This window comes from Sinocyclocheilus grahami, unplaced genomic scaffold (genome assembly GCF_001515645.1).
Source record: "Sinocyclocheilus grahami isolate Dianchi unplaced genomic scaffold, SAMN03320097.WGS_v1.1 scaffold92.1, whole genome shotgun sequence".
NCBI classification, from domain to species: domain Eukaryota; kingdom Metazoa; phylum Chordata; class Actinopteri; order Cypriniformes; family Cyprinidae; genus Sinocyclocheilus; species Sinocyclocheilus grahami.
In genome coordinates, this window is record NW_015505271.1 from 3,596,606 (window position 1) to 3,607,655 (window position 11,050).

The 11,050-nt window shown below is 39.8% G+C and overlaps 1 protein-coding gene across 1 annotated transcript in view; it reads right to left on the reverse strand.

The window, feature by feature from the left end:
• Window positions 1-11,050, reverse strand: part of LOC107587402 (KN motif and ankyrin repeat domain-containing protein 1-like) — a 16,000-nt gene continuing 4,950 nt past the window's right edge. The window contains exons 2-12 of the mRNA XM_016275194.1: window positions 9,284-9,371; window positions 5,870-8,293; window positions 5,670-5,756; window positions 4,042-4,141; window positions 3,712-3,834; window positions 3,533-3,620; window positions 2,536-2,755; window positions 2,075-2,217; window positions 719-919; window positions 485-583; window positions 1-353 (exon numbers count right to left, since the gene is read on the reverse strand). Of these exons, the coding sequence (XP_016130680.1) occupies window positions 300-353; window positions 485-583; window positions 719-919; window positions 2,075-2,217; window positions 2,536-2,755; window positions 3,533-3,620; window positions 3,712-3,834; window positions 4,042-4,141; window positions 5,670-5,756; window positions 5,870-8,293; window positions 9,284-9,320 (3,576 nt within the window). The 5' untranslated portion in view covers window positions 9,321-9,371 and the 3' untranslated portion in view covers window positions 1-299. The remainder of the gene's footprint in view (window positions 354-484; window positions 584-718; window positions 920-2,074; window positions 2,218-2,535; window positions 2,756-3,532; window positions 3,621-3,711; window positions 3,835-4,041; window positions 4,142-5,669; window positions 5,757-5,869; window positions 8,294-9,283; window positions 9,372-11,050) is intronic.

Genomic DNA, 11,050 nt, shown 5'->3' on the forward strand with positions numbered 1-11,050 from the left:
TTTACTATTATAGTGTAACAGTTTTGAGTTAATATATAGGTCTTTTTACTGTCAGTTTGCATAAATTGTATTTTTATATCTGGGAAATATAACTGTCAGTAAAGAAGAAAATAGATGATGCGGCTTACACTGCCAACAGTGAGTGCACTGCACTTTTAAAATGACTGCTCTCTTTAATATTACACCTCATTACACTGTATGGAAAACACAACCTGACATATTCATCTCAGTCATATGATTGAACAGGTAGTTCAGAGGGGATGTCTGAATGGATGAAGAGAGCATGGAAAAATGTCATATCAATCAGAAGCGCTTATGCCTGCAACAGGCGGAGTCTTGCTTCGAGGGGATCCCTGTGGATGAGCATTCACACACACAAACAGAAACTTTTGTGCAGCTAATGTGAGTAATTGGTTAAATATGTTATTGGTAAGTAAATAAAATGCTATAAGAGAGTACAGATGAAGATAAGGAATAGTCATACCCTAGGTTGGCCCTTTGAATAGTTGACATGGGCATAGAGAAGCATAGCAATGTCTTTGTGTCCAGCCTCCAGAGCAATGGACAGGGCAGTGCTGTCATCCTACCAGCACACAGACACAAAATATACCAAGCAAAAGCACACAGACAAATTTAAACAAGAATACAAATAATAATAATAACAATAATAAATCATTCTTTTAAATCCTTTCTCTCAGATAGCCATGTGGTTACTCACATTGTCAGTCAGTGTGGCATCACAGCCTGGCTGGGCCAGTAAGAGTTTTACAATGTCAGCATGGCCATGTTCACCAGCACACATTAGAGCAGTTGACCCCTCATCATCCTGGATGCTGACCTCTGCCCCAACAGCCAGAAGAGCTCTGACCATATCTAAACGCCCATGACTGACTGCTAGCATGAGAGCTGTCTGACCAGCCTATTGAGCAAACAGTAAACACAAAAAGGATACACAGATATTCTTAGGCAGAAACGTATGGAAGCATATAGGTAGCGAAATTCAATTTAAAATGCAATATGCAAAATGGAAATGCAATATTCAAAATGGCTATGTATTTCTGTATTTAAATTTACATTTTCCATTACCCATACATGCAAAGTTTGTTGCAAAAGGAAAATTAAATTATATAATTTACTTTTGCTATTTCCAACAGTAGTCTTAATATGTAAATTGCATACAAATTTTAACGCTTTAGAAGTTGCGAAATGAAAATGAAAATGTATAACACAAATTTATTTGATATTTATATGTCCAAGCAGAAATGGTAGCAAAATGATCATTTAAATGCTATTTGTCCTAAATGCATTTAGACTAACAGTTAGAACACTTAGGATTGCATTTTCATCATGACGCCATGGGATATTTGTAGCAAAATTCAGTGCGGGTGACCCACGTGACGTCAGCGTCTTGGAATTAGCTGGTTTTTAAACATTAAGGAGCCAAGCTGCTGTGTAAAGACTATAATTGGACATTACAAGCATTACAATACAATTATTTTACACCTAAAATAGCGGCCATGTTTCGAACGATCCAAACGTAACATGCTTCTGCCAATTCCGAATCCCCACCTTGAAGCAATGATTGACGGAGGGTGGGCGGGGTCAGCTCGGAATGCATTTTCAAAGCCGCACTGAATTTTGCTACAAATATCCCAAGGCGTCATTATGAAAATGCAATCCTAAGTGTTCTAACTGTTAGTCTAAATGCATTTAGGACAAATAGCATTTAAATGATCATTTTGCTACCATTTCTGCTTGGACATGTTACACATATCAAATAAATTTTAATTTCGCAACTTCTAAAGCGTTCAAATTTGGATGCAATTTACATATTAAGACTACTGTTGGAAATGCCAAATGTAAATTATATAATTTAATTTTCATTTTCTTTTTGCACCAAACTTTACAAGTATGGGTAATTGAAAATGTAAATTTAAATACAGAAATACATTGCCATTTTGAATATTGCATTTTAAATTGAATTTCGCTACCTATATGCTTCCATAGAAACTGTTTTCTCTGTTACTCAAATAAACAGCTCAATATTCAGTCAAAAACACAGACAGGTAGATACCTGGCTGGCCTTGGCATTAACATCTCCTCTGCCAAAGAGTTCTTGCACCACCATCATGTCCTCTTTCATTTCCACGGCAGCCAGGGAGGCAAGCATTATGGGAGTATAACCGGCCTTATTCTGATGATCAACATTACATACTCCTGCATGAGAATAAATCAAGACCAAATTAATTATCTACAATACATAACATTAAAGGAGCCACAATTGGAACCCTTTTTAAACAGTTAAGTGTCTCTCAACAGAAGCATTTAACACTCCTGTATGAATATTTATTTTATGTATATACATTTATATATAAGTGTGTGTGTGTGTGTGTATATATACACACACATATACATACGTGTACATACGTGTGTATACATTGGGGAAAAAAAGTATTTAGTCAGCCACCAATTGTGCAAGTTCTCCCACTTAAAAAGATGAGAGAGGCCTGTAAAGGTTAACAGGTTTAGGGGTACCTGCAGCAAGCAGAATCTTTACTATGCTAAAATTAGAGTGTGATACACTGTAGTGGAGGGCTGTGTTGCCATTTTGGTCAGCCATGTCGGCCACATAGCACAGGACCTCTGGTGAGACATGGCGACAAGCGAAGAGGAAGTCCTCCACAATCTGTGGGCATGCCCTCTTCTGACTGGACACACAGAACCACTCCTGCTGCACTGTACTCAGACAGGAACGCTTTTACAAAGACAAACAGATAAAATGCAAAAAAAATCAAGACAAAATTCAGGGTAGCGTATCTGTGTAAATCACACAGACACTTTTTAGACAAAATGACACCAAATAAACGAAGCAGGCTTAAATTACTTCTAACACAGAAAGAAAATACAGCAACACTATAATTTTAAACTTCCCAAAATCCCACAGAGTCCCGAACAATCTGATCTATATGCCAGTGGGTAATTATGGGATGAGTATAAGAGTAAACATAGAAAACATCAACAACTGAGCTTTTCAGACTGAAATACAGCTCCACAATACATTATAAATTAAGTTTGATGTGCCCTTCTTTTGTTTTCCTGTTGTTGAGTTATATATTATGCACCTTGAGAATTCATTCCCACAAGTTTCATAAACATGTTTCCTCACTAAAGCTAGATCTGTCTGAGATGGTTCAACACTGTTGTTGTTGTTGTTGTGTGACAAAGTAATTGAACACATTAGGAGCCACTAACAACGTTGGTTAAATGATTACTCCGCAAAAGTCAGAGAGAAGAAAAAAAATAATGAAACCTCTATCTCTTAAACAATAGTGATTTAAAGTCTAGGAATCCTTCTCTGATAATAAAGAACATACTAAACACATTCATTCAACAGACTTTAACTGTTTTAGACTAAGACTCCTCAGAAAGCATCTACTATACAGTAACTACTAACTGAAGAGGGGAAAAAAACACGGAAACAATAAAAGAACTGACATTACAATACAGATCTCGTTACTGCTCTGAAACTCACCAGTTCTCTGTTAGATATGACCTTGCTGCCATTGAGGTGAACCTCCAGAGTCTGGCAGGCAGAAAGCATCTTCTCACTAAATTTATACCTACACAGTAGAAAACACATGTACCATGATAACTTTTGGCTAAACAGTTTCATCTTGCACTGATAAAAGAAAACTTGCTATAAGCATGAACCTTTCTTTTTTCTTGGGAATCTTCATTTTATCTTTGGTACTCCCCTCTTTCTCCCTCTTTTCAATTTTTTTCTTCTCTTCATCCTCAGAATCACCACTCTCAGACAGGGGGTCCACAATACCTCTGTGTATATGCAGAGAGAAAGAGAGAGATGTACAATTAAATGTACAATAGGTATGAATAGCAATGCATACTATTCAAAATTAAAAAGACCTGCACTACACAACCAATCTGGTAAAAAAAAAAAATCTTCAGTTCAGCATTAACAAAATCATGGGACACTGAGATTAATTTATTGGTTATGATAAAATAATGAAAGCTTTTATTCACCCATGTGAGGCAGGCTTAGGGTTCATACAATTCGTGGACTTCAGATTGGAGCTTTTCCTTTTCATGATGGACCTGAGACAGCGATCATCACTGGATGAGCCTGAAAGAAATGACCCATCATATTTCCAGTTAAATAAATAAGATGTGACAATATATGACTCAATACTGTTTTTCAATTAAAATTGCTGGTCCCACTTTATATTAAGTGGCCTTAACTACTATGTACTTACATAAAAAAAAGTACAATATACTTATTGTGTTCATATTGTATTGCAAAACACTTTTGCTGCTATTTATTGAGGTGGGATAAGGCTAAGGTTAGGGACAGGTTTGGTGGTATGGGTAGGTTTAAGGGTGGATTAAGGTGTAAGGGATGGGTCAACAATGTAATTATAAATGTAATTACAGAAATTAATTACAGATGTAATTACATGCAGGCTGGCGGGCTTGCGGTAACCACGTGATGACCCCGGGCTGGACTCTGCTTCGTCCACTGTGCAAACCGATCCGACGATCCAGTGTGAAGTTGATGCATTTCCTCAGCGACCAGCACGGATCAGCTCTAGGCATGATGAAGCGGATATCGTCCTCTTTTGGAAGACCAAACAAAGTAGTTTCGCTTTCACAAGGAAACACACAGAACACATACACACACACGTGTCTTCACGACATGGCGGCAGCAACAATACTACAGCGAGAATAAAAGCTATGCCTTCTTTCTTTGCGTGAACATTTGGGTGGCGTTATGCAAATCTTCCCACATCGTGACGTAGACATGTGGGGGCGTGTTAGAACGAGCCGTTTTAGGTAGGCGTGGTTTGACTCTTATATCTAAATATCTCTTAGGATTTGAGACTTTAGTCTTTGCAACTTTACAGATCTTCTTTATGCACCAAGAGCTTGTAACACTTCAAAGAGAAAGGAAAAATTTAAATCGCATCATATGACCCCTTTAATATAAAGTGGGACCAAATTGCTATTGTTTTTGGTTGTGCAGTTCAGTTAAAATCTACATACAGTTAAAATCTGGGCTAAAATCAAATCTACATACAGCTGATGTTCATCTCCCTTTCCTTGAAACATAATATTTAAATGATAAGAAATGAAGTCCTTTGTGAAGGAATCCTCATATTTGTGGATCCTTACCTTTAAAAAAAAAAGCTTAAAACCCCCTGAAAACATCCCCTTCTTGTTCCTAAACATGCACACACTTCTTTAAACACCACAAACACCTGCTAAAGGCACTTTTATTCTGTAATAAGGAGTCCTGAAATGCAAACATTCCTGTCTTTCAGGAACCATGCGCAGAGCAGGCTTCCAGTGTGGATGGTATTCATGCCTGTGTCTACCACATACCAAAAGACATGAGAGCATTCCTCAAGCCAACAGCTGCCCAAATATTCTAAGTGTAGGGTTTATTCAGCCAAAAGACAAACCAGAGAGTGCTATTTCCACCTCCTGTTCAAATTCCACTGCAAAAAGATTACTCTGAAAAAAAAGCCTTCTCTTTTCTGTTTCTTTTTGTATCCTGCATGCACTTCTTTGTCGGGTGGAGTCATTTAGACCAGTATGCTATACTTTTGCTTGCTAACTTACTTGAGTTGCCTTTGACACAAATAAATACATACCAAGAAGAGCAGCAGACATCTGCAACTGCATTTGATTATTTTCTTTAACTCTTGAAGTCTCATTTGATGTCTGGTTTTGTGCAGTGCCTGGGAATTAGAGAGAAAATGAAAGCAAGCAATCAGCTGAAACCATATAAAGTATCTAAAATGCCAAAAAAACTGCTTTCAAAAGGTAGATACACAAATATACACATCATTACCTCCAATTTGTTCATCTAAAACACCATGGGACTGGAGAATGACCTTATGTTTTGACGCAGGGTGACTGTTGGTTAACAGATCCTGTTGTTCTTTAAGTAATTTTTGCATGCAATTTATATATTGGTCAAGTCCAGGCTCGGTCTGCACAAACATCTCTCCCTCTGAGTTTCGTATTCTCCCGTCCCCCACTTCTACGCCAATGCTACGTGTCTTGACCGGATCTGGCAGACGGGATGGACCACATGCAATGTTCCGCGTATGGAGTCCGACGAGGAGATTCTCATTGATATTTGCCATTCCAACGCCCATGTCACGTGTAATAACATTAGGAACAGCAGGGGTGCTTGTGCCTCTATCTAAGCATGCAGTGGTTCCAACAGAGCGCGTTTGAACAGCAGCCACACAGTTGCAAACCTTCCCATCTCCAACTGCCTGAGATCGGGTCATTGCATGTGCTGTGTTGGTATGTCTTTCCCTGGTGAGCGTATGCTTTGTATTGGTACTGGTTTCAGATATACAGGCCTGCAAAGTGCTGGTGCTGCGTGAGACGGTGCAAAAGGCTGTGCTGGTACGCTGAGACACGGTCTGTGGGATTGCCATCACACCCAGGTCAACCCTTCGAACTGGGTCAGTGACAGTTCCTTGGGAAATTAACGATTTGACCGACCTGACATCCACATCAACAGTGCAGTCACCACAGCCCACTGTTCGGCTGTCAATGCTTCTCTTGTACGCCATTGTCTCTAAGGTAATTGTAGCAGCATCACACATGCACACTGTCGTCCCAACACCTTGACTGCGTGTTGCTACACACTTGCTTCCGACACACTGATCTTTTTGCTCTACTCTTTTGCGCATTTCCCACTCTTCCATAGATGTATCTGGGCCAGACGATGCAACCTTCACCTCAGGTTTGCAGGAAACTCCAACACCAATGGAAATCCGCTCTAGTCCTCCTCCAACAGCAGAATGCACAAGGTTGGTGTGGTTTCCAACCCCAAGAGTCCGAGTTTGCGACCCAGTCTGGGTGGCGGTGCAGTTTACCTGCGGGTGCGCGGAGGAACTCTTGTCGGCACGGTTTCTCGCTTCTGCTTCCCGCAGTTCACTCCTCAGCCTACCCATTTCTGCCTTGAGCATTGCTTCTTTAAGCTCGGCCTCCAGTATCTGAACCCGGTCACTTAAATGCTGGATGGTTTGCTGCTGCAGCACGGTTTCTGTTTCCTTGTCGGATACCACCCCGAGCATAGTCTCAGTGACGCTGACAGCCACTGACTGAGTCTCAAGTTTGGCATCAACAGCAACATCTTTACAAAAGTTTAATTTGCCTTGATGAATGACAACAACTTCATCGATGCTCCTGTCATCTCCAACTGCAACAGACTTTCGATCCCTCATCTTGAAAGCCAAGGATTCAACACGTGCATCTTGGATCTTCCTTTCAAGCAGCTGCATTTCAACACTGAGCTGTTGAAAATCTGTCAGACCAGAGATGGCACTGTGCTCCCAACCCTCCATCGCTGGTTTGCTGTTCAATTCTTGTACATTTTTGTCAATGCCAGAGCTTGATTTTTGAGCTTCATCTTGGCTCTTGACCAAGGCGGTCAGTTGTCTCTTTTCTTCCTGCAAAACAGAAATCTTCACCTGTAGGACAGGAATGGCCTTCACTTGCTCCTCCATGTCCTTTAACCTACGTAAAGCAGCTGCCATCTGATCCCTGACCATCTGCAGGTGGAGTGGGCTCACACCGCTCCCTGGAGATGCCCGGCCAGAGCTTGAGGGGCTGATTTTAAGGGGGGTCCCCAATAACAAGGTACCTTGCCTGGGCTGGTCTAGGACTGTCATCTTAGCACCTTGATTTAGGGCACTCCAGCCTGTGTATGGAGACAGGGTACCACTAGAGCCAATACCACCAAAGCTGGCCAGTCTACGCCGCGGCTGTGGTTCTGGAGGCCGTTTCTCATGTTCCAAACGCTTTTCCACTAGAGGATTTGATTTGTTTGGGGTAGGATTTTGTGTGGCTTGGGTAGCCGTCCCATGTACATCCCTCTGAGAGGTGACTAGGTCTTGAGGGACCTTTGGTCTTTTACTGGAGAATTTAGGTTTGGAATGGGGAAGTGGGGGTCTTCTTCTGTTAATATAAGAAGAGGAAGAGGATGAAGAGGGAGAGGTTTTCTTGGCTTCATCACTGCTCACTGAGGACAAAGACTCTGAGGAAGTCCAGTGTGTGGGGTTTACGATGCACTGAGGCTCAGAGGCAGCATTTGCCACCCCTGGCCACTTGTTAAAATGTAGTCGGCGAATGGTGTCACTTCTCTCAATATCATCCACGTATTTAACAAAGTCTAAGTCAAGCTGGTACCCGTATGGTGTATCAATGCTGAACGGGCTACTCTGATAATTGTCAGCAGAGATCTCAGTCCAGTCTGTTTAAACAAAGAAGACAAAATGACTTGTGGAAATGTGGAAGAGAACAGAAAGCTCATATTTTAATCTGAATGTGTCTACATAATTTTTTTTTTTTTTGGGTAAAAGCTAAAATACACTTCTAAGCCAAGAACATTAAAATTTATGACTGTGGAAAACACTGACATGTCTGACAACACAATATAAAATCACAGAATAAAGTTGAGACTTGCAGAAAGAAAAGAAAACCATTTCAGAATAAAATAGTACATACATATTATTTATAATCTAGGGACATTTCAAACGGTGACATTCTCAACTTTCAAAATTTATCTGATTTCTGTGAAAAAATATGCATTCCTTATTAAAAACCTCAGCAGCAAATGTCATTCAAAATTGAATATGGCTAAAAGATAACACATTTATTCATTTTCTTACCTGCAGGTTAGAATTTCCACAGAAAAAAATGTTGTAGGTCTAATAACGTTCTAGTAAAGTTAAACTCTTTTTCCTCTCTGTCTCTGTCTTACTCTGTCTGCTCTCCTCCTCCTGGAGGCCTTCAGTCTCTTATTTTGCATTTCTCTCCTCCCACTGCTTTTTTATTCCCTTCCTCTTTCATCCACTCAAGCACTCTAAAACGTTTCCTTTGAAAAGGAATGAAAAACCACACCAACCATGCCTTTACTCAAAAAAACAAATACAATCAAATACAAACAAATCTACCCCCCTTGCATTATTCAGAAAAAAGAGAGCATGCAAGTCAAAGCCATTTTGGTGATAATTTAAAGGGGTCATATGATGCGATTTCAATTTTTCCTTTCTCTTTGGAGTGTTACAAGCTCTTGGTGCATAAAGAAGATCTATAAAGTTGCAAAGACTAAAGTCTCAATTCCAAAGAGATATTCTTTATAAAAGTTCAGAATCAGCCAAACCTACCTAAAATGGCTAGTTCTAACACGCCCCCACATATCTACCTCACTATCTGGGAAGATTGAGTTGCTGATTCTTACCTTGTCGATTGAGGTGGAACTGTGTTTCTTGAGTCATGGCAGCTCTTGATTGACAATCCCACTGTTAAATTTCTCAGCAGTGGAAACGCTGGGAAAACAAGAACAGACAAGAATATATAATCAAGTGCTGTTGTTGTTTAGCTGATAAAATGTATTATATATTACTCAATGACAAAGTATTGCAACCAGGGCTCTGCTATTAATCTTTTCTTGTTCAACAAGAAACTGTTACAGTTATGTTTTTCTCCAAATTGCAAGCTGTATTCCATCAAACCACATATACACAAAAATATAAAACTAGACAGGTGTAGGATGAAGGTTTTGTGTCTGTTTATTTATGATTAACAAAGATTCATTATCTTTTCATATACTGCCCCCTACTGGAGATATGAAATGTAAGCAATCTCATGTAGTTTTGTAATACACCACCCAAAGAAAATGAGAGACTGCAAGAATGAGAAAGACAATGATAGTAAAAAACAAACGGGTTGTTCAAATTTTTTTATTTTTTGATCTTTTGGATCAACTGGTTTGAACGATTTGCTCATGATTGGACTGATTCGGTTCTTGCATCTATTCAACAAATTAAGCTATAATATAATTTAGAATAGAAAGCATACAGTGTTTTATGACACTGTTAAAGTGCTTTTTTCATCTATTTTTCATATTGAAAGGTCCAGTCCCCTTGCATGGAAAACATGAGTGGCAAAGTGCTAAAAAGCTGTTACCATCAGTTGAAAGGTGTATTAACAAAGTTATTTCAGATTTTGCTGCAAGTTGGCTCTGTACCATCCTCTTGGAAGAAGAGTGTGATAATTCCTGTGCCCAAGGGACCTTCAGTGTGTACATTAAATGATTTTCGTCCTATTGCCTTGACCTCTGTGTTGTGTAAAACTATGGAAAGGGTCATTGTTAAACATATAATGTCACCAGCCAGATTAAGTCTCAACCCACTGCAATTCGCGTATAAGCGAAATAGAGGTACTGATGACGCTGTGTTAACCATGATGAATTATGTAACTCATCATGTGCAAAAACCTAATGCATATGCCAGAATCTTATTTTTAGATTTTACATCAGCATTTAATACAATGAGGGTCGATATTTTGCTTGAACGATTGATATCTATGAGTGTCAAAGGGCACTGTAAGGGTGGTTTCCCTAAAGTGGTTCAGGCTGTAGGATTGCCGAATGACTAAAGAAACGTTATCAGCACGATGGTATTGTTACGTCCTGAGACATATTTTATTTGTTTTATGCGCTTTGTGGTGGTTTGTTTGTTTGTTTTTTCCTGAGGCATACCATCAAAAATTTAGATCACATATGAAAACAGACGTTTGCGAGGGAGAAGAAAACCCTTTTTGAGAGATGGTGTCTCTCCAGCAAGATCACTACTCTTGATCAGCTTCAAGAGCTGTTCTTGCTGGAGGACTTCAAAAGTTGTCTTCCGGAAAATGTAGTTGTCCATTTAAATGAGCAGAAAGTTGCAATTCTTTCTGATGCCGCGGTTTTGGCCGATGAGTTCGTGTTGACTCATCGGAATGTGTTTCCCCCTGCACGTCGTATTAATATATCCCCTTCCGTTTGCGAAGTAGTTGATAGGGAAGCGACATGTGTTTTCTTATGCACTGGCCCAGTCGAGTGTGCGTTGTAAGAATGCTTTGAGTGATAAGCGAGCTTGTTACATGTCCAACTCTAACCAACGTTTGATGCGCTGGGCCTTAATTGTCCAGGAGTATAACCTTAATCTCCAGTACATCCGTGGTA